The sequence below is a fragment of the Marmota flaviventris genome, chromosome 6 (genome assembly GCF_047511675.1).
Source record: "Marmota flaviventris isolate mMarFla1 chromosome 6, mMarFla1.hap1, whole genome shotgun sequence".
Lineage (NCBI taxonomy): Eukaryota > Metazoa > Chordata > Mammalia > Rodentia > Sciuridae > Marmota > Marmota flaviventris.
This window is the reverse complement of record NC_092503.1, coordinates 117,211,530-117,234,631: the sequence shown is the minus strand read 5'-3', so window position 1 is coordinate 117,234,631 and position 23,102 is coordinate 117,211,530. Positions and strand designations below refer to the sequence as shown.

Sequence of the window (23,102 nt, the reverse complement as noted above, 5' to 3'; positions counted from 1 at the left end):
GCCCTGCATACTGTAGTTTGAAGCCTTTGACCACATGTGATAAGCCTTTTAGATGCCTTCACCCTGAACAGAAGAGATAGGACTTCTGGAGCTGGGCATGCAGGCACATGCCCATTAATCTCAGCTACTTAGGAGGCTGAGGCAGGGAGACTGCATGTGCTGGGCAACTTAGATCCTGTCTCAAAATAAAATTAAAAAGGGCTAGGGATGCACCTCAGATGTAGGGTGCTTGTCTAATATGTGTAAGGCCCTGGGTTCAATCCCCAGTACCACTTAAAAAAAGTGGGGGGCGGGGAAGAGATAGGGCTTTTTAAAAAATATTTATTTTTTAGTTGTAGTTGGACACAATACCTTTATTTTATTTTATTTTTATGTGATGCTGAGGATTGAACCCAGGGCCTCACCCATGCTAGGGGAGTGCTTTACTGCTGAGCCACAACCCCTGCCCAGATAGGGCTTTTGATCATGGTAAGATGGATTGGAAGAGGGCTCTAGACCTGTGAGTTTTCAATCCACTAATGGGGCGTAGTGTTCAGGTATAGAGCTCAAAAACATTTTCTTTGAGACAGGATCTTGCAATGTTGTCCAGCAGGCCTTAAACTCTTGGGCTCAAGTGATCCTTCCACCTAAGTCTTGCAGGTAGCTGAGATTACCAATGTGTACCACTGTGGCCATCCTGTTTTCTCTTTCTGAAGTCTTAAGCACCCTCTCTTTTTTCACAGTTAGTGTCCCACAACCTTACATAGACCATTTGAACATTAGCTCTTTCCATGTGTCATATTGTAAGGATCTGTTTTCTTTCCCTTCCCTTAAGACATAGCACCTTGAAGACAGGGATCATTTCTCCTTTCATTCACTGAATATATTTGTCTAATCCTGATTGAAGGATTACTTAGGAGGTGGGCATCACTCTAGGCACTGGGGATATAGCAGTGAAGACAGGCATAAATTCCCAACCCTTTGGAACTTATATTTTAGCAGAAGGAAACAAATAATAAACATTATATATAGGTAAATTACATTGCATGGTAGAAGATGGAGTGTGTTATAGGAGAAAATAAAGCAGGATAAAATGTCCATAGCTGGTGGAGAAAAGGTATTTGCAGTGGTGTACAGAGTAATGAGAAGGTCTCACTGAGAAATGCTGTTTGTTGAAAGGCCTGAAGGAGGTGAAGCCCTGTGGATGCCTCAGGGGCAGACTATTCAGACTAAGGGAACAGCTAGTCCTCCCAGTGGCCACTTGATTGGATGGAAGGGTGAGTGGATACATACATGCATGAATATCCAGCTCACAGTCTCCTGGTCTTCTCTCCTTAGGCCAGTCTCCTTGGTTCCTAGGTGCCATGAGGAAGCCTCGCCGGAAGTCGCGGCAGAATGCCGAGGGTCGGCGTTCCCCATCCCCCTACAGTCTCAAGTGCTCACCCACCCGGGAGACCCTGACATATGCCCAGGCCCAGCGTATTGTTGAGGTGGATATTGATGGACGCCTGCATCGTATCAGCATCTATGACCCACTTAAGATCATTACTGAAGATGAACTGACTGCTCAGGATATCACCGAATGCAATAGTAACAAAGAAAACAGCGAGCAGCCTCAGTTCCCAGGCAAGTCCAAGAAAACTTCATCCAAGGGCAAAAAGAAGGAATCCTGCTCTAAGCATGCATCTGGAACTTCCTTCCACCTCCCACAGCCCAGCTTCCGTGTGGTGGATCCAGGCAGCCAGCCTGAAGCACCCCCACTGCCCGCTGCCTATTACCGCTACATTGAGAAGCCACCTGAAGACCTGGATGCAGAGGTAGAGTATGACATGGATGAGGAGGACCTTGCCTGGCTGGACATGGTGAATGAAAAGCGGCGAGTAGATGGGCACAGTTTGGTGTCAGCAGACACTTTTGAGCTGCTGGTGGACCGGCTTGAGAAGGAGTCATACTTGGAGAGTCGTAGCAGTGGGGCCCAACAGTCACTCATTGATGAAGATGCCTTCTGCTGTGTATGCCTGGATGATGAATGTCATAATAGCAATGTCATTCTTTTCTGTGACATCTGTAACCTGGCCGTACATCAGGAGTGCTATGGTGTACCCTATATCCCCGAGGGCCAGTGGTTATGCCGCTGCTGCCTGCAGTCTCCCTCTCGGCCTGTGGATTGTGTCCTCTGCCCCAACAAGGGTGGTGCCTTCAAACAGACCAGTGATGGGCATTGGGCCCATGTAGTGTGTGCCATCTGGATTCCAGAAGTCTGTTTTGCTAACACTGTCTTCCTGGAGCCTATTGAGGGCATCGACAACATCCCACCTGCCCGATGGAAACTCACCTGCTATATCTGCAAGCAGAAGGGGCTGGGTGCAGCTATCCAGTGCCATAAAGTGAACTGCTACACAGCCTTCCATGTGACATGTGCACAGCGGGCTGGGCTCTTCATGAAGATTGAGCCCATGCGAGAAACCAGCCTCAATGGCACCATCTTCACCGTGCGTAAGACCGCCTACTGTGAGGCCCACTCGCCACCAGGTTCTGCCACTGCCAGGAGGAAGGGTGACTCCCCCAGAAGCCTCAGTGAGGCTGGGGACGAGGATGGGCTGAAGGAGGGTGGTGGGGAGGAAGAAGAAGAGGAAGAAGTGGAGGAGGAGGAGCAGGAAGGCCAAAGTGGGGTGGGTGGCCCTCTGAAGGGAGTGCCCAAGAAGAACAAGATGAGTTTGAAGCAAAAGATCAAGAAGGAGCCAGAGGAAGCAGGCCGAGACACACCCACCATGGGGACCGCCACTGTCCCCATGGTCACTGTCCCACAGATACCCTCTTACAGGTGAGCCTGCCCAGATGGACTCTTTAACGATTCATGATTTCTTCTTGGTTTGGTCTTGGCTTTGGGCCAGGCCTTCCTCAAATATGGTTGGTGGATGTCTTTTTCTATGCCCCATATTTAAATATCTCCTTTGGATTCTGGCTCACCCAGCTTGTTTTGTGGTTTTGATTGTATCCTCAGAGTAATGTGTTTCCTTTGGTTCCGGGTAAAGCAAAACACTTGAGTTGCTTAGAAACTTGGGTAACAGGATATATAAGGTAGTATTTTTCAGAAGGGCACTAATTGGCATTTTGGACAGAATAATTCTTCATTGTTAGAACTGTCCCTTACATTTCTAAATGTTTATTAGCATCCTTGCTCTTGGTAAATGCGTTTCATCCCATCCAATTGCCTGATCTTTGTGAAAACCTCACACGAGTTTCCAAACACCCCTGGGTGAATAGAAGTATTCCTAATTTGGAACCACTCTGATAAAGGGTTGACAGGTTTTCTGTACAACAAACTCTGTCCTGGGTGTATCAGGGACTTTGTATGAGGGGGTGGCAGTGTGGGAAGAACGTTTTATTCCTTCTTTTCAGAATCTTTAGATTTAGGGGAAAATTTAGCTGTGTAACTAAAACTCCTGGGCCCCCATTGAAGCTGTAGAGAAATCATTGTACTTGTTTTAAAATCTCAGTTAAGTTGTTGAAGCAGTTAGGTGGGAATTTGGTAGAAAAGCAAGAAACAAGGAGGATTTTCCAGCAGGGGCTCATCTCAAGGGTGATTCATTAGCAAGTATACAGGATTAGAGCAGGAAGGAATGTTGGAGATTATTCATCTAATGTAGTCCTTGCACCTTCTCCCATACCCCCAGATGAAGAAACCACGGCCCCGGGAGGTAAAGTTGTTTACATCTTTATTCATTCAATGATATATTTATTGAGCACTTACTACATGCCACATCCTGTTCTAAGAAATGGGACCAGGTGAAAAGTGACAGATTTGGATTACAAGCTGTAGCTCACGATACCTCGAGGCTAGTACTGTCGCCTCCATGAAAAGGTTAGGGAGAAAGGAATACTGGAAGATTGTGGGGAATGAAAAGTATGAAATCTGTTTACATTTCTGGTTGGACAAATCTGCCTAACCAGACTTGGCAGACGAGGAAGAAGACATAAAAGTGAGATCAAGGCAGGGATGCTCTTGTTGCAACCTATGGCCCAAGTTAGAATTTCAGTGATTCTGGGTGTATTCTAGGCATAGAGCTGTTCTAGGCTACCTCTTCCCTGAGGTAAGTAGATCCATGCTTTGTCCCTGTCTGTAGTGTGACTAGGCCCTGGGGCTAGATCTTTGGGTGTCATGTCTGTCCTTCTAGAGCCTCTCCCAGGCACCAGCTACACTGACTAAGAGCCAGACGGACCTTCTGTTACTTAGTACTTATATGACTCGACATGTTGCTTAACAGCTCTAAGTCTTAGTTAGTTTATTTATAAATGAATCGTCACATAGAATTCTGAAAACTAAATGAGGTAATATTAGTAAAGCACTTAGCACAGTGTCTGGCAAATAGTAAGTACTCAATAAATGGTGGTCACTGCTGCTGCTGCTATTTTATTATTATTATTCTTTTCCCTACTTGCACAAATGCTGTTGGGGCCCCCCATGGCCAAAAGGTTGTAGAGGGAGGGGGCTGCCTGCATCTGGGCAGGTGTGCTTGGCATGGGCATTGGTGGGGATCTGTCCTTTGGGGAAAGGTGTAGGTCTTGATTTTATAAGCTTGGCTTTGGGGCAGGAGTGTCTGACTGTGAAGATGAACAACACCTAAGTAAGCAATGTCCTGCCCAACATGCCCATCCTTCTAAGGTTCCGCCTTCTTGATTAACCACACTTATTTTCTTTTCAGTGGAGTGGGGTGAAGAGACAAAACAGAGGAAATAACACAGGAGCACTGAGACCTGACTTACCCTGTGGAGAAACAATTTTGAATGCACCATGGTAGAGCAGAGAGATCATAGATTCCGATCTCACTCAGATCCACCATCTTATTAACTGCATCCATTGCATTGACCATTTATTCAATTGATACATCTAAGCTGCTTTTCTGTCTTTTGTGACGTAAATAGTGTTTCTCCTCCTACAGTGTGGGCATTAACATAGAAATTTTAGGTTCTTACTGGTTCCTTCCACCCCAGGTGTTACAGGCCTAACCCCTGACCTTAAGACTTCTCTTTTGGGTAGTTTAGCTAGGTTTTCCCTCAGATCCTCCATCCTACACCTTTAGATCCATTTTTTTCTCCATTTGGCTCAAAATTAGGCATTTTTAGGCTGTTGATTTTTAAAAATGAAAATCAGAGATCAAACAACTCTTAAAGGGTTGCATTTGGGCTCAGAAAGCAGTAACCTGATGTATTTCTACTGGTTTTTCCTTCCTTCTTGATTGTGAGCTGGGATCCTCAGCCACATGAGGCAGTAATAGTGACCACATTGCCCATAGCTTATTTAAGTTCCTGTTTCTTTTGCTGCCTTTACTAATAGGAGGGTGGAGGTTTTAGTGTACAGGCCCATTTCTCAGATAATACTTGGAATAAAGGAGTCCAGGATCACAGGAAATAGGTTCTTTTGGAGGATCAAGGCTGTGACACAGGAGGTGGAAAAGCAAGTAAAGTACCTCTTGCTGAATCTGAGCTGCTTAACTTTGCTATCTTTTTCAAGGCTTTCTCTGAGGTGAGGCATTTGGCTATTTTATTCTATCTTCCTCTCAGAAATGAACCGGGTTCTGGATAGGATGTGTGGGCTATAATCTGGGCTGCCCTCTGACCCTATCTTTCACTTCTCTGTGCCTCTACTCAAGGTTGAACAAGATCTGTAGTGGTCTCTCCTTTCAGAGGAAAAACCAGTTCATGCAGCGGCTTCACAACTACTGGCTGTTGAAGCGGCAGGCACGGAATGGTGTCCCCCTCATCCGGCGCCTGCACTCTCACTTGCAATCCCAAAGAAACGCTGAACAGGTAGGTGGAGTGATGATTGGAGGCTGGTGGAGGGAGGTTGAGCCTGAAGGAGAAGTGAAGATTTGAGAGGAGGGGCTGGCACCTATCCCTGAGTTCTCTGTGGAGCCTTTTATACAGATGATCACCCTGCTGGGTAGTCTGTCCTGGAAATAACCTCCAGCACTACAGATATCTTCAGACCTAACAGCAGCCCTTTCTGGATAGTAGAGGCTTGACTTAGGAGCAAATTCTAGGGGAGAGTGTAGGGCCAGCTCAACTTTCCCTATAGTGGGGAAACCCTCCAGATGGGACAGAAAGGAAGAAGAGCCAGGGTGGCTGCATTGTGTGAATTAGAAAAAGGCGCCCTTTTCTCAAGACAGTATACTGCCATCTGCCAAAAAATGTGTCATAGTAAATAAAAAAACTTATGATCTTATTATAGTGCACAGCTCACCCAATTGTGGTGGCCTTTAGCTGTTAACAACTATAGTTGCTGCGTATTTTATGTTTTGTTTTTTTTTTTTGCTCCTGATTTTCCTTCCAGTATTTACATCTTCCGTTTTCCCTCCCTCTTTACATCCTTCATTACTTCTGCCTTTAAATCATCCCACAGTGTTGTTCCAGAAAAGAAAGAAACCTTCCCGTTACTGGTGCATTCTGTTTGATCTTAGTTTGCCTTTTGTAACTAAGTTCCTGAAGTACAAACCTATGTCTGGTTCCTCTTGAGCCTTCTGGACCATTTGCTTCCCTGAATTCTCCCTTACGTCAGTGACCTCCTCCAGCAAGTCTTTCCTTAAATTCCCACCATACTGCCCATCAAGATGCATTTCTTTCTTTTCTTTTTGTAAAAAAATTTTTTGTTTAGTTGTTGAGGGACCTTTATTTTATTTATTTGTTTGCGGTGCTTAGAATCGAAGCCAGTGCCTCACACATGTTAGGCAAGCGCTCTTACTACTGAGCCACAACCCCAGCCCCAAGATGCATTTCTTTTTGGGTCTTTGTTTGACTAAGCTTTTCCTTGATATCATTTCCCATCTCTTCTACCCCTCTGATTGTACCTTTTGCTGATCCCTTTTTTAAGTCTTTAACAGTAATATTCCCTCTGCTGCCTGCTTATTTACTTAGAGAGCAAGTCCAAGTAAAAATAATTGAAAATAACTGTTGTGTCAGTATCTCCAGATTTTTTGCTATTCTCATCCCTTTTTTCTGTCCTCAGTCCCTTTGGGATCCTTCCATGTGTAGGTAGTTACTGTAACTCAGATTCTGGAACCTGAATGAATTATCTTCCTTCCTTTTAGTAAACTTATTTTCTCATTTTTGCCGTGGAACTCTTCCCCCTCCTGACTTCATATCAAGAATTCTCCACCTTAGAGTTACTTTTGACTTTTCCCCTATAATGAGTCAGAATTAATCATTCTTTAAGCTATTGGGGGGATTTATCAGTTTAGTCCTTTGTCTTTATTTTATGCTATCTTGCCTATCCATGCCCCCTCAGTCTCAGCAATAGTTTTCTTTTCAAAATAGTTTTGTAGGTGTCTCCAGCCTCTAATTCTTTGCTCTACGACTGGTGGGGTCACATATACTGTTTTTCCATTCTATCACTTCCTTTTCCAGAATATACTCTCCCTCTCCAAGGAGGCCAAGTCCAGGTTCTTTACCCTGGCATTTGAGGCTTCTTGTCAGCTGGATCCTGGGTTCTATGGCTTTTGTGGTTCTCCAGCTTCTCTACTTTGGCCAGCCCATTTTACTCAACTAAACACAGAATCACTAATTCTACCTCTACATTTCTGTCCCTCTGGTCCTGTCAGTTCCAGAAGAGACCTCCCTTACTGCTTAGCCTATCTATGTCTACTACTGTATGCAAAAGCTCTTGCAGGATACTCCCAAGGAAACTTTTCCCTATCTAACCCCCACCTCTCTACTTTCTGTCTTGTCCGCATTTTATGTGCAGTTTTACATTATCAGTTTTTATTGTCTTTATGCGCTTTGGTTTTAAACACTGGGTCTTTTCTTTCCCCCAACAACTATCATCTCTTCTAGGACAGAATTGACAGATTTTTGTTCAAGCCACTTAGTACAAGCAAATAGTAAGAACTTGACTTTGTTTTCTAGCCAAATTGAAGCTCTAGGGTGAGATTCTTTCCACCCCTAAGGTGTCTATTAGTTTTCTTCTGAAATTCTTTCTAGCCCTGAGGGCCCTAACTGATCTCGGGTATCCCTGAGGGACCAGGAGAAGGAGTCCCAGCAGTGGTTATTGTACTGTTAATGGAGAATCTTGTTATAAGGCCAGGGAAGGATGGGAGGAAGGCACAGGGCAAGAGGGGTGAAATGGAGGCTCTCGGGTGAGGTTCTGCTATCTCCTGAAGCCTGTGGGGCTTGAATAGGGAGAGAACTATGGAGAGGAAGAAGGCCCCCAGCTCCTCCTCTTGCTTCCTACAGCGAGAACACGACGAAAAGACAAGTGCAGTGAAGGAAGAGCTGAAATACTGGCAGAAGCTGCGGCATGACTTGGAGCGGGCGCGGCTGCTAGTTGAGCTGATTCGGAAGAGAGAAAAGCTCAAGCGGGAGCAGGTAAGGAGGAACCCCCAGTCATGGGGCGCTTTGTCGGGGTCCCTTTCTCCCAATCTTAGTGTGGCACTAGGAGACCCCTTGCTTCCTTTCCTGCCCAGCTGTATGGGCTCCAAGGTCTACCTGCTCTGTATTTGGTATAGAGCTGCTGATGGCATCTATGTTTTGAGGTTCAACTCTTTGTGGCTTCAAGCATAAGTTTCGTATCACATGCCTGAGTGCATACCTAGAGTTTCTGATTCAGGATGTTTCAGTGGGAAGCCTACCTTAAATATTTTGAAGAGCTTCTTAGGCCATTCTAATGGGTATCACTGAAAACCTTTGGCCTGGGAGTTGCTGAGGGTTCTCACTTGGCCCTTAAACACTATGGTCTTGAATCATTTAAATTTCCCAACCTCAATTCTAGGAAATTCTATTCCCCTGAGCATGGTGAGGTAGGTGATATAGCACAGGGGTTTAGGAACATGGGCTGTGACACTAGATTGGGTTTAAATCCTGGCTCTGCTAATTACTACCTGTGTAACACTAAGCAAGGTACTTAATCTCTTAATACCTTCATTTCTTCATCTGTGATATGGGGGTAATAAAAGAGCCTAAATCATAAGGTCTTTGTGAGGTTAGATGACTTTGTATATGTAAAAAGTAGCTTAGAACAGTGCTTACCTAGTAAGGACTATAGAAGTGTCAGTAGTTGTTGTTACTGATACCCTTTTTCTTACTAAAGTATCTATTGTAGGGCTCTGCACATGGCAGAGAGCAAATACTATTAATTGAATGGATGACAAGCCAGAATTGTTCTCTCTGGTCCAGGAATAGCAGCCGTTACTCATGTGCTTCAGAGGCCTGGGTTAAAAATGCTCCTTACTCTCTTTCTCTGAACCCTATATCACTGTTCAGCTCTTCTCTAGCAGGTCAATAGCCTGAGTTTTTCCTTATGCTTCTGGGCAGCTCTTACCATATTTAGCATGGGTGACCATGGAGGCTATCTCAGGATCTTCTCCATGAATTCAGACTTTAAGTGCCATCCCAGGCTTGGTCCCATAGTTGTACTTTTCTTCCTGCCTCAGGTCAGAGAAATGAGAGGGAGAAGGAGGCCCTGGGTCTGGTAAAGCAGTCCGGCTTGTTTTGATGAGGCCAAGAGGTGGGCTTCCCAACCATTTCACATTAGGGTACACATAGAAAGTAAGATTTGTACAGCATTCCACTTTAAATATATGAAGTCGTTTGCCACTTGCAAGATGAGCCTGAAGGCCCTGGTCACCCCAGTCCAACCCAGACACTCTAGTGCTAATGGGATCAGTAACTGCAACTCTAGGTAAAAAAATTCTGGTCCAAGGCACATTTAATTTTATCAGTGTACTTCTTGGACTAAGTCAGACCTGTTTTAAAATGCCATCTGTGCTTTCTTTAGTCAGATGACCTTAGATTTGTGACTCCATCAACTTTCTCCAAACCTCAGGTTCCATATTTGTAAAATAGAGATAAAAATTTCTCTTTCAGAGTTATAGTGATTAACAGAGGTAATACAATAGAGAAGTAGAGGGGCATAATGGTCAAGAAGCAGACTGTCTTGTACTGAATCTTAATTCTACCCCTTATTAGCTGTATGACCTTGGGCCAGGTAGCCTCTCTCTGCCTCAGCTTCCTGTTTGTAAAATATCTAACCTTTACCTGCCTCATATACTCACATATTTTATAAAATGTTTAGGGCATTCCTATTACTTAGTATGGGTTATAAAATTATAAACTATTAGAATAGTAATAATTATTATTACCATTATTAGTTTTGGTATGGTGTTTGAAACATAGGAAACATTTACAAAATGGTGGCTATTTTACTTCATTTGCTGCTATAAATAGAATACACTGACTAGATAATTTATAATGAAAAGTTTAACAGGCATGGTGATACATACCTGTAATCCCAGCAGCTCAGGAGGCTAAGGCAGGAGGATTGCAAGTTTGAGGCCAGCCTCAGCAACTTAGTGAGGCCCTCAGCCTATGAGATTAATGAGATTCTGTCTCAAAATAAAGAGTTGGGGATATAATTCAGAGGATAAAGTACCTCTGAGTTCAATCCCTGGTACCAAATACATAAATAAATACATATGTATGGTGTGTGTGTGTGTGTGTGTGTGTGTGTGTGTGTGTGTGTGTATCACATACATTATCTAGCTCATGATTTTGGAAGCTGGGAAGTTCAAGGGTGGACTGGTGAGGGCTGTCGTGCTGCATTATCTCTTGGTGGAAAAGTAAAGGGGTGAGAGCACAGGTGGGAAAATTCACCTCCATGACAAAGCCACTCTCAGAAACTAACCCACTCCTGTGAGAACTCTCATGAGAGCAGTCTCAGTCCATTCATGAGGGTGAATCCTGTAATATATAAATCACTTCCAGTCAGGTCCCATGTCCCCAGAACTCCTGCACTGGAAATTAAGGTTCCAACGAGAACTTTTGAGAGACACCTTCATACCATACCACTGGTCGTGTCATTATTCCTAGGCTGAAGATAGGGTGATAGCTCCTCATACACTGGTCAGCTTAATCTTCTGTGAAAATTTGTTGTAGATCATTGATGAAAGTTAAGTTGTCAAAAAAAAGTTTCACTGCATTTTTGCAGGGGATGTTCTGATTGCTTCTCACCTTCCACACAGGTCAAGGTCCAGCAAGCTGCCATGGAGTTGGAGCTGATGCCATTCAATGTGCTGCTGAGGACCACACTGGACTTGCTGCAGGAAAAGGATCCTGCACACATCTTTGCCGAACCTGTCAACCTGAGTGAGGCAAGTTCCTGTCACATCCCAAGCAGCAAACCCTTCCTGGAAATAGGGTGTAACTAGGCTGGGGGCTGGGTGGATAGCACTGTGCTGAAGGGTTTATGTTACTCTGAGTGGTGTGATCTGGCAAAGCCAATAAACTTGCCTATGGTGAGGGTCAGCATTAAGTCAGGGTGGACCAGGCCTCCAAGGCTCTGAATGAACCCCTGGTATGCCCAAATCAGAAACTGGGGAGGCAAAGAGTGCCGGTGAAGGGTGTGCCTGTTTGGCTAGTAAATGGTTGTTGTAATTGTACAGGTTTTATATGTTTAGGTTCCAGATTACCTGGAATTCATATCCAAGCCAATGGATTTTTCTACTATGAGGCGGAAGCTGGAGTCCCACCTGTACCGCACCTTGGAGGAGTTTGAGGAGGACTTTAACCTTATAGTTACCAACTGCATGAAGTATAATGCTAAAGACACAATTTTCCACCGAGCAGCTGTCCGCCTGCGGGACCTGGGAGGGGCCATTCTGCGGCATGCCCGTCGGCAGGCAGAGAACATCGGCTATGACCCCGAGAGGGGCACCCATCTGCCTGAATCACCCAAATTGGAAGACTTTTACCGCTTCTCCTGGGAAGATGGTGAGAAGCCTGGATGGGTGAGGGGGGAAGGCACCAGGAAAAACACAGGGACAGAGCCCAGAGAGCCAGGGGTCAGTGTGGGCCTTGGGGCTCTAGTGTAGGCTCCAGAAGCAAAGTTGGGGGTAGGTACATGTTCTGTCCTGCTTGTGGATAGAACAGTTCCCAGGGTCAAGTTTAACCAGTGCACTGAATACCTTTTGAGTGGTGGAAAAGGGAAATCAGGTGTTGCTGTCTGTTTGAGAAGCTTCACAGGAGTCTTCCTCTCCTGGATCACCTCTGTGTGGCACTGGAGCATGGGACAGGGCAGCACAGTGCTGCTGTGTGGGGGGATCATTCAGTGCAGGTGGAGGACCAGAAAGACAGCGTTGCCGCTGAGCCTCCAACTCCACCTGCCCCTGCTCTCTGCTGCTTGATGGCAATAGCAAACAGTCACTCAGGCCAGGGCATTGCCAAGCTGCCTCGTGCCTGCTCTACAGAGCCCATGTTGGGACTGTATCCTGCAGATATTTCCGACATTCTGACTTTATCCCCGTGGCTGTCTTTGGGCAGTGATGTTGCTGGAAGCCACTGGCCCAGGCATTCCAGGAGAGCATTTCACATCTGAGGGATTCAGCCCCTTTCCCTTGTCCTGGGCTGGGCAGGTCCTTCAGCCCCTTCTGTCCTTTCTTCTCCCTGGCAGTGGACAACATCCTCGTCCCGGAGAACCGGGCCCATTTGTCTCCAGAGGTGCAGCTGAAGGAGCTGCTGGAGAAACTGGATCTAGTGAGTGCCATGCGGTCCAGTGGGGCCCGCACCCGCCGTGTCCGCCTGCTGCGCCGGGAGATCAATGCCCTTCGGCAGAAGCTGGCACAACCACCACCACCACCACAGCTGCCATCACTGAACAAGACAATGTCCAATGGGGAGCTGTCAGCAGGGCCCCCGGGGGATACAGCTGTGTTGGAGCAGGCCCTGCAAGAGGAGCCAGAAGACGATGGGGACAGAGGTGAGAGTGTGTCACAGGCAGGCATGGTGCTGGTGTGTTGGGTGGGAGGGATGGGATGGGCATAATCTAAGCTGAAATTTTTTGGAAATTTCAGGTCAGGTCTGACCCTCTGAGCAAGCAGAAGCCCATGGAGGAATCACCCTTCCATATCATGTTCAGGGGATGATATTCAAAATATAATAACCTGTAGAGACCAAAATTTATCTGTCATAGTAGATGTAGTCTTTTGTTTTGGATTGGGCTCCTGGGGGCCCTGGATGTGGATGGTTAGTTGCTTGATTTGGGGGAGGTTTAGTTAGGAGTTTCAGGTGTTGGAGCAGTAGCTATTGACTAACCTAAATTGAGAAATATCACAATATTTTGCACTTGACATGACCATATTGTGCATTTCAGCTAAATATCAGTCTAGATTCTTCCACCATGAAGAGAGAGTCTTCAAGCAGGTTAGGAGGGTATGAGGAGATAGCAGAGCAGGAATGACCCTACATATGTCTTGGGCTCTTGAGTCAGGTCTGCAGGCCCCTCCCAAGCAGAGGCATCTGGCTATAAAAGGTAGCTGGGGAAGTGATTCTCAGAAACTCGGGAGCTTTATAAGCTAAGTTGCTCCCAATCCTTCCCCTTTGCTGGGGATAGAATTGTCTCTCTCACACCTGCCCTGGGATCTGAGCCTAGGGCTTGGGAGGGCCTTTTACCCACACTGTCCAAAAGACTGGGACTTATCTCCAATAAATAGGAGCCCAAATTGGAGGGAGTGGTCCATTTTATTTTAAGTTGGCAGAGAATGGGAAGATGGCTGAAAGGTCACATTTGGCATTAGAGGGTTCAATGTTCAATGTGACTCTTACCAACTCCCTGTGTGGCATGTGCGTGCCATTGAATCCCATTCTGGACTCTGGCAGGGCAGTGTCATGCCCCATAGACCAGATGCCACAGCATCTACTAGGGTTTAAAAGACAAAAACAAATTCCCAGCCTCACTTTCTAGAGGTTCAGATAGGGAAGTCTGGGCTGTGACTTGAAACTCTCAATTTTTAAAAGATGCAATGTGGTAAGTGAGTAGACATGTTTGGGAAGCACTGATTTGATTTACTTGCTCTCATTTTCCACATCCATAAACTCATTCTTGCCGCCTGCTCTACTTGATCTAACTTGGGTGATATGAAAGGAAATCAGTGACAGACAGAAAACACTTGAATTTTAGACCTCTGATCTGCCAAGCTGGGACTTAACCTAAATATTGACTATGCAGGTGGCTTTCTCAGGTGTAGAGTAACAGTTTGTAACCCTCACTTCTTAGACTCACATGTTAAGCTTTAAAAAAAAAAAAAAAAAACCCCATTTTTTAGAGATTTGGGTTTAGTTGCTCTGGGGTGGGACCTGAGCATTGGAATTTTTAAGAAACTTTCTACATTTGCCAGCCCCATACCTTTGGTTCCTGGTTTTCAGTGTCAGTATCTGGCTTGTAGGGTCAGACTCATTCTAAAATGTTCAAGCAGGTTCCCTTTTTCTCTAACAGATGACTCCAAACTGCCTCCCCCACCAACCCTGGAGCCTACTGGGCCTGCACCTTCCTTGTCTGAGCAAGAATCTCCCCCAGATCCCCCTACTCTGAAACCCATCAATGATAGTAAACCTCCAAGCCGATTCCCAAAGCCCAAAAAGGTGGAAGAAGATGAGCTCTTGGAAAAATCATCTCTACAGCTAGGGAGTGAGCCCTTGCATCACTTGCTCAGTGACAATGGCATCAACAGACTGTCTGTCATGGCTCCTGACACCCCTACTGGTGCCTCTCTAAGTGGCGTGGGTCGCCGCACATCAGTCCTCTTCAAGAAGGCCAAGAATGGGGCTAAGTTACAGAGGAGCCCAGACCGGGCTCCAGAGAATGGCGAGGACCATGGTATGGCGGGCTCTCCTGACTCTCCAGCCAGCATTGAAGAGGAGCACCATTCCCGGAAGCGGCCAAGGAGCAGGAGCTGTAGTGAAAGCGAAGGGGAGAGGTCCCCGCAGCAGGAGGAAGAGACAGGTGACCCTGCCTGAGACTTCTCTCGCTGCTTTTCTGCTTTGCCTTGCCAGCCAGCACCTTCCCTAGTTGGCTATCTCTCTAAGGCCTCTGCATGCTATTAGTAGCATGGAGGGCTCTATAGCTCACAGTGGGACCAACATGAGTAGCGACCCAGGGAAACAGGCTTTGAGTGGCATTTCAGAAGGCCAAGTTATGTCTGAGCTTTTCTTGGCCCTGAGGGGATGCAGGCTTGTATATGCTAATGTAGTTTTTATCTTCATTTTAGTTTGTTCATCAGATATTTATATCAGGCACTATCTTAGGGACTGGGGGAAAAAAATCAGTGAACAAAACAGATAAAAATCTCCTCTTTTATAAGGGAAATCAACCAAAAGAAAATGAGGTATCCTGTATTAGAAATTTTGAAGAAAAATCCAGCAGGGAAGGGGAATAGGGAATGCGAGTGGTATTTTAAAGGATGGCCAGAGAGATCTTCTGATGAAGTGACATTTGAGTAAAGATTTGAAGGAGTTGAGGCAAGAGCTGTTTGTGTATCCAGAGGAGAAATATTCCCAAAAGAGAGACTAGCAGCTGCACTGGCCCTGGAGGTGGGAACATGCTTGCATGTCTGAGGAACAGCAAGGGAACCAGTGTGGCTGCAGCAGAGGTTGGTGGAGGAGATGAGGCCCAGAGGTAGGCTGTGAGGTTAGATCACTGAGAAGTTCTTATTACGTGTCCAGAATGAACTGGTCCCTGTGGGGATAATAAGCTGATTCACTCAGTCCCAGCTCTGGAAGAATTTACAGTTCAGTAGGGAAACAAAGTAGTATCCCAAGGTTCAGAGAAATCACAGAACCCAACAGTATGTGGTTAAGTGTAGGGTGACAGGTGGCACTGCCAGAGCTGTTGTAATCGGAGGTGAAAGAGTTAGGAAGGCTTCCCAGTCTGGTGGTGTCTGAGCTGGCCCTAAGGGGTGAGGGTAGGGTGGAAACGAATACATGGGGGTGAAGGGCTTAGGCCCTGGTGTGTGGAAATAAGGAGAAAGACAGTCTCTAAGGGACAGTTAGGGGGAGCCTACTTGAGTAAGGTGGGCCTAGACGTGGAGGGTCAGGAATGCTGGGCAAAGTAGTTTAGTCTTGGATAGTGAAGGCTAGCTTGCTGGCAGGGAGGGGCTGCTCTTGTCTTTTGTTCCTGTGTCGCTCTCATGTTCTTTTATGTGATAGCTTTGAAATGTGTAACAAGCACTTGCTTTTCTCCCTTCCAACCTAACGTTTTGTTTCCAACATTACTTTTTATTCCTATCTGTCCTAAGTTTCCCTGTGTTGGGGAAGAACGTTGGTATGTAGGGGCAAGAGCAGAGTCAGGTGTACCTGAGTTCACATTCCAGCTTCTTACAGATGTGTAACCTGGGAAAACTAACCTCTCTGAACTGTTTCCTTCTTTCTGATATGGAGCTAGGATACTTATCTTGGAAGACTCTCAGAATTGGAAATAGGCTGTGTAAAGCACTTAATATACTCAGTAGTTGAGAGCAGTTATTGTCATCTTTTTGCTCTTTCTGGCTCCGCCAAATGGCACTGAGAACATTGTACACTAAAAATGAAATCTCTTGCTCTTGGGAACTAGGTCTGGACATTGGCACCATCCAATCTGATGAGGCCCCTGCCTGGAGATACTGAGAAAATACATTTCAGTCCCATGATTCCGGGTGGCCTGACACCCAGGAATACTTATGTACAACCTTAGTTGAATTTCATAACAACAGGTATTGATCCTTTACAAGTGAGGCACCTGAGGCACAGCTGGATTCGGTGATTTAAATTGAGGTCCTAATGTTAGAGGCAAGATCAGGTCAGGGTACAGACATCTTGGCTCAGACACCTGCTCTTACAGATGTGACTTGCCTCACAGTTTTCTGGCCAAGGTGTCTATTACACCTTCCAAATCAGGTGCCTGGCTCACCTCCTTGCCTATCTGGATCCAGCTGTCAGTTGCAGGACTCCGGAATGTGGTTAGAAATTGGATAGACAGAGTGGAAGCCTTCACAGCAAGATCATGCCCCTGAGATGACCAGTCAATCCTCATCTGCTTCTGAAGGCTCCTTGCAATAAACAGACCCCTATATCTTGCTGAGTAGCATCTTCTACAAGTAAGAAGGCATTATCTTCACGAAAGGAAAGGCCAAGGCTTAACAAGGAAAAGGGACCCAATATTTCAGAGCCCAGTCTAGAACCCCGAGTTCTGACTCCCTGTCTTGGCAATATCTGGGCTGCTGTAGATCTCCTGGAAAGTCTCCCATTTTTAATCCTGATATCTCTGCTAGATATCTCAGGGGCCGTTGGCATGGAGCTCTTATCCTGCCTCAGCCCCCCCTGACATCATGTCCACAGAATGAAGCAAGCTGTTGCCAGCTGTGTGATGTGCAGGGTGTGAATGTTTATCTAAAGAGGCAAGGCGGGTGGGCTCCTCAAGAAACAGAGGAGACTCCCTGGTAATTGAGGTTTGAAACTAGAAGCAGATCCAGGGTGAGCCTGCCAGGGTGGGAAAGTCTTAGTATTTTCCTTTGTATCCGAATTGTCATTCGGATTGTCATTCAGATACATAGCAGAAGTCAACTGTGTGCTGTTTTCCTTAAAGGGGAAGGAAAATGCAGTGTCAGCTTATTGCCCAAGCCAAGAGTGTTCTCCCTAAACCTTTATTTCTGTGAGGTTCTCTCTACCACCCAAGATCCATTTCCACAGTGAAGGGCAGCCATCCTCTCCACCCTCCTCACTGACCCCTACCGAGGTGGCTGCCTCATGCTGTGGCATGTGTCAGGGGCTGGGAGTTTCTGTGCTCACAGGCTCACTCTGTGTGTCCTTGGCAGGCGTGACCAATGGCTTTGGAAAACACACTGAAAGCGGGTCTGACTCGGAATGTAGTTTGGGTCTCAGTGGTGGACTGGCATTTGAAGCTTGCAGGTAAGGACACTTGTCCCCAAAACTTTGTCAGCAGCTCCACCACCTCTCCCTTTATTCTCCATTCAGTAGTGGTTTGAACTTCTTATCTTGATTCTAACCCCTACTACTTTCTGAGGCTTCTAGTCTTTAACTTGGTGGGGCGGAGCGGGGATGCTCCTAAGAAATAGGGTGATCCTTGACTCTACCATGTGCTCTAAGAGAAGAGTGTGGTTCTGATGCTTTGTGTGGTCTGTGGGACTGAAGTTGGACTCTAGAGGATGGGGACAGCAGAATCTCCTATTGCCCAATGAAGCTAATGTTTAAGCCAGACCCCTGCACACACACTCAGGCAACCCAACTTGTTATAGACTTAGTTTTGCCCCAGGCCTCTTGGGGTTTCATAGCAACTACCTCTTCAGAGGTGCTGTATGGAATAAGGAATGAGCAAATAGGAAATTTGAAATTGCTTTTTATTCAAATAAAAGCCCCAGCTCCTCTGTCATCCTTGAGCTGGGAAGGGATGGGTCTCTTTTGTCATTCTTTAACCTGAAGGGACCAGAACCTTAAAAGTTTCTTCAGAGGTCTGAGTTTATTGAACCTCTGCTCTGTGTTCTGTGTTCTGCAAAACCCAGAAACAGTGAAACTCTTAGAAACTGAGAGAACCTCGGTGCCACTAAAGAAAATGACTAGTTCTGGGGCTGGGGTTGTGGCTCAGTGGTAGAGCTTACCTAGCACGTGTAAGGCACTGGGTTGTTTATAAAAATAAATACAATAAAGGTATTGTGTCCATTTAAAAAAGAAAGAAAGAAAGAAAATGACTAGTCCTAAAAGCTGATGGCTTGGTCTTACCACAGCTGCTGAGTTTCAGAGTTGGGGAGGAAAGGTCCCAGGGCAGTACCAATAGACTACATGTCTTTGTTTTCAGTGCTTCCAAGGCAGGGTTTGTGTATGGTTTGGTAGGTACCTTCTCTACCCTGGCTGCTGGGCTCCAGGGAGGACCATCCGGACCTCTACTTACCCTTTGGTGCTAGACTGGTCTCCCACTTTGGTTCCTTTGAGATTTTTCTTCCCACAGTGCCTCAAAACTGCCCTAGTTGTCTCCCTCTTTGTTGCAGTCTCCAGATGGATAAGGGAAGTAGATAAAATACCAGGAGAAATACCAGAAACAGAGTTCAGAATCTTAGAAGGTGCTTCTAATCTGGGCCCAGGTTGGAGTTCCTGGCTTCCTTCAAAGTTAAGGTGCCTGGAAACCTAGTTCATTGAGGTTGGAATAGGAGCAAGGTCATCCAACCTTCCCTTCTAGCCCTTGACTAAAGGTGGAAGGTGTGCTGGTCTCCTTTTGTGAAGGCATTCTTCCCAGCTATGAGTCATGAGAAGCAAGCCAGGCTCAGCTCACCCTGCTGGTCTAGGAGGAACTCCAGACCAATGTCACTAATTGCTTTGGGGCACCGACTTGATATAGGAACAGTGCTCTTGGAAGGCATTTCCTCTTTAACTCAGTGATTATCAGTGGAATTTCCGGGCTTAAAATAGGAGATTGAGGGGCTCCAACTGCAGTTCTTTTTTCTTTTCCCTCCATTATGGTAGTAAGTACAGAAAAGATCTTATTAGACTGGAATCACATCATCCCAGAACTATATGTAACCTTGAAAGAATGGGTCACTAGCCCATCCTAGACTCCCTCTTCCCCACCCACCCCTGGGATGATTTTCTCTGGTGGTTTTCTTAGCAGGTTGGGGCTGTGTCCTCTTTGTATAGATCACTCATTCACCTATTGATAATTGAACACCTACTGTATGCCAGACCCTGTTCTAGACACAGATGAGGTATCTGTTCTCATGGACTTATCTTCCAGAAGGTCCCTTAACAGAGGGCTGCATTGCAGGCCATTGCAGTTTCTAGGAATCAGAAACCCAAGGCCTCATGTTAGTATTGCGTCCTATTATATTGAGCTCATCCTTCTCAGAGCTCATCATTCCATAGTGTAACATTAGTAGTTTGGAATACTTTTTTAAATAAGACATTGAAATTTACAGCCCTTCACATAACTACAGCTGCTGTTTATTCATTTCATGGTATGTGCTATAATGAGTGGTTTGTGTGTATTAAACCATTAAATCCCCATAACATCACACAGGGAACACAAACCTCAGAGAAGTTAAATAACTCACTTGAGGTTGCACAACTAATGAGGAGAAGAGCTGGGTTTTGAACAGAGAGAACCTGGCTCCAAGTTTAATATTTTAACCTCTTTGCTGTGCTCTCTCCTGTCATATTTGAAGATGCCTTTCCAGACTCAGGATATGAACTTTGAGGGGTTTTCCTAATAAAATTATTAGCACTTAACATTTGTATAAGACCTTAAAGTCTCTAAGCCCATGGATAGATTTTTGTAGGGTGAGTAAGAACTGAATCCTTAATGTGAACTGGGTTCCCCCCACCAAAAAAAAAAAAAAAAAAAAAGATACTAATTTGACTAGGAAGAAAAACCTTCCAGCGTAACTACTGTTTACTAAAGGATTTTAGCCCTCATGGGTTTTGGCTAAGCAAAACCTTGTTACTATGGGAGGCTGAGGCAGGTGGATTGCAAGTTGGAGACCAGTCTTAGCAGTTTAGCGAGCCCGTCTCAAAATAAAGTTAAAAGGGCTGGAGATGTAGGTCTGCGGCAAAGTGCCCCTGGTTCAATCCCTAGTACCAAAGGAGGATTGTATAAAAAGTATAAGATCATGAGAGTTCTGACTCAGTAAAACAGCTCTCTGCTCTCTAACCATTTCTACCCCTGGCTGCTGCTCTTCCCACCAGGATTTCCTAAATACATATACTTTTCTGCAGATTGTTGACCTGTCTTTTAAGTATTGTTTTATTGGAAAAAATATATAGCAGTAATATTTTTTAAAGTTTGGGTGAAAAAGAGCCCTTGCCACATCATTCTTGCTAGAGGCTCTCAGCTTGGTTGTGCATTAGAATTGCATGGGGAGCTATTTAAAATACTGACTCCTGGGTGGCCTCCGTTATACTATTGTTCTGGTATTGCTATTCTTAGTTTTGCTTATTACCTTCTAGTCTTTGTCTAATATAGATATATATTTTACCTCTTTGCACAAGCCATGTTTGAAAAAAAAAAGTCAATCTACTTTTTAGTTTAAAAAAAAAATTCTCTCTATCCAAGAAAAACTTCACACATAAACCATTTGGAAGTAAGAAGTAGATTTTTTTTTTCCATTTAAAAATGTCTTTTCTAATTCTAGAAGTAAGATGTGTCCATTATAGAAAATTTGGAAAAGAGGCAAATTTTTGTACTTCTAAAATAAACTGATTTCTAAAGAAGCAGCATGTGAACCACACAGCAAGGGATTCTGGGCAGATATGAAGTGGCCCTCCCTCATGGCAAAGCTGCTGAGACTGTGGAAGGATTGACAAGAGACTAGGGTGACCTGTCCTCTGGATGAAGTCCAAAATCCCTGGACAGGGCTCTCTCTGTTTGTGTTCAATCCTTCTACATAGAAGCAGTGGTTCCCGAAAACCTGGTGGGAACTTTGAGGTCAGAAGAGTGCTGTGGTCCAGTGTGGGCTTTAGCGAAGCTGTCTGTGAATTTCCTCCCTGTGGGCTTCTGCAGCTCCACTGTGTCAGAGATAGGAGAGCAGAAGTGGGTGTGTTAGTCATCTAAACTGCTCGTTTCACCCCTCTCCTTACTCTGTATGCAGTGGTCTAACGCCCCCCAAACGCAGTCGTGGGAAGCCAGCCCTGTCTCGAGTGCCCTTCCTGGAAGGTGTGAACGGAGACACCGACTACAGTGGTTCAGGTGAGGAGTGGTGTCGAGGCAGTGCTGGTGGGTGGGGGGGCAGGTCTTCTGAGCAGCCAGCTCTTTAGGCAGCTTCACCACTGGGGCACAGAATCAGGCGGCCAGTCCTGGAGCTCCCCAAACTCTCAGACACTGGCCAAGGAAATGTCCCTCACTTGTAGGCCATTCGTGCTTTTAAACATTTTTTTCATCTTAAATTTATATATATAATGCATGCCATGCCATGGTACCAAAGAAGAGAGAGAAGGTGCCAAAGGGTATATAATGACAGCCAGTGCTCCCCTCCCTGGAACATCTGTTAGCATTTTCTTTTGTGTCTTTCCAGAGGTAATCCATGTATGTACAAGCCAAAACTTGTGTGTCTATTTGAATGAACAAAGAAGCTAGTGTATACATATTCCTCTAAACCATTTCTCTTTTTCATCTAATAGTATAGCTTGGAGATCTCTCTGTGCTTTGTATTGGTTGCCTTGTTCCCAATACATGGAGCGCCTTCATTTGCTTAGCCATCTAAAGGTAGAAGTGTAGATTGTTTTCACTTATTTGTTATAATCAGTATTGCATCGAGTATCCTTATGTGTGTATAGACCATTTTATATCCAGGGCGATATATCTATAGAAGTAAATTGTTGGATTGAAGGAAATATGCATTTGTAATTTGGATGGATATTGCCTGTCTATGCTCATTAATCAGTGATAGAGTGTGTCACTGAATCTCACAAAACTCTGTTGTTTTATGGGTCTTACTCTTTGGATCAGTGGACTAAAGGGCAGGGCCTGGCCAAGAGGAGAAACTTGGGCTGGGGCTCAGATGCAGCAGGTAGAGCAGGCTGTTCTCTGAGCTCACCCTTGTCCATCCCCATGCAGTCTCTGCAGCACTTCTCTGCCCCTTTCCTTTTCCCTTAGCATCAGTTTCTGGTATGTGTGTTGATGAATGCATGCCCGCGTGTTTCATTACTTTCTGTGACTGTCAACACCCAGAAGGCAGGGTCATGTCTAGATGAATTTGTGTAGCATCGAATATCAAAACCAAGAGTGAACTGGCACACTTTGTGCTTCTGGTGGTGACATTTTATTCTTATTTTTACAACCCACATACTTAAAATGATGCCAAAGGAAATTGACCTCTCATACTTCTATAATCTTAACACTATTATCTTCATTTCTCTGTGTTGCCTTCTGTTTATTTTAGGCATGTTTTTAACAAAGTGCTAATCCAAAACATATACACTTTTGTCTTCTGTTATTTTTTTACTATTATCTCATACTTCTTTCATGTTGACACATAATCTTTATATATCTCTTATTGTAAAATGTATTGAATATAATCAATGCATTATAATGAACTGGTCTATTGTTAGACATCTCCAACTTTTAACATACATTATATAATGTAGTGAACATTTTTGTTCAGAATCCTTTTATTCATCTTTAAAGTTATTTTTCTTAGAATAAGTAGCCAAGGAGCAGATGGTTCATATACTTTTTTAATGGCTCCTGAGACATAACCCCAAATTACATTCTAAAAGAATTGCAGTTGTATCAGCAGTGTATCACTGCACCAGTTCCCGCTCACACTGCCTCTTCACCTAGTGTCTTTTATCTTTTCATTGTTATTACTGTTGATTCAGTAGAG

At 45.1% G+C, this 23,102-nt stretch overlaps 1 protein-coding gene across 2 annotated transcripts in view; it reads left to right on the top strand.

The window, feature by feature from the left end:
- Brpf3 (bromodomain and PHD finger containing 3) overlaps positions 1–23,102 on the top strand; it is a 34,258-nt gene that overhangs the window by 2,125 nt on the left and 9,031 nt on the right. The window contains exons 2-10 of one of the 2 annotated variants that reach the window (XM_027943682.2): positions 1,318–2,803; positions 5,634–5,790; positions 8,209–8,340; positions 10,992–11,120; positions 11,427–11,739; positions 12,419–12,724; positions 14,240–14,746; positions 17,592–17,685; positions 21,369–21,466. In XM_027943682.2, coding sequence (XP_027799483.1) covers positions 1,344–2,803; positions 5,634–5,790; positions 8,209–8,340; positions 10,992–11,120; positions 11,427–11,739; positions 12,419–12,724; positions 14,240–14,746; positions 17,592–17,685; positions 21,369–21,466 — 3,196 coding nt within the window. In that variant the 5' untranslated portion in view covers positions 1,318–1,343. Of the gene's footprint in view, positions 1–1,317; positions 2,804–5,633; positions 5,791–8,208; positions 8,341–10,991; positions 11,121–11,426; positions 11,740–12,418; positions 12,725–14,239; positions 14,747–17,591; positions 17,686–21,368; positions 21,467–23,102 lie in introns of those variants that run through there. The other variant, XM_071613453.1, reaches the window with a different exon arrangement.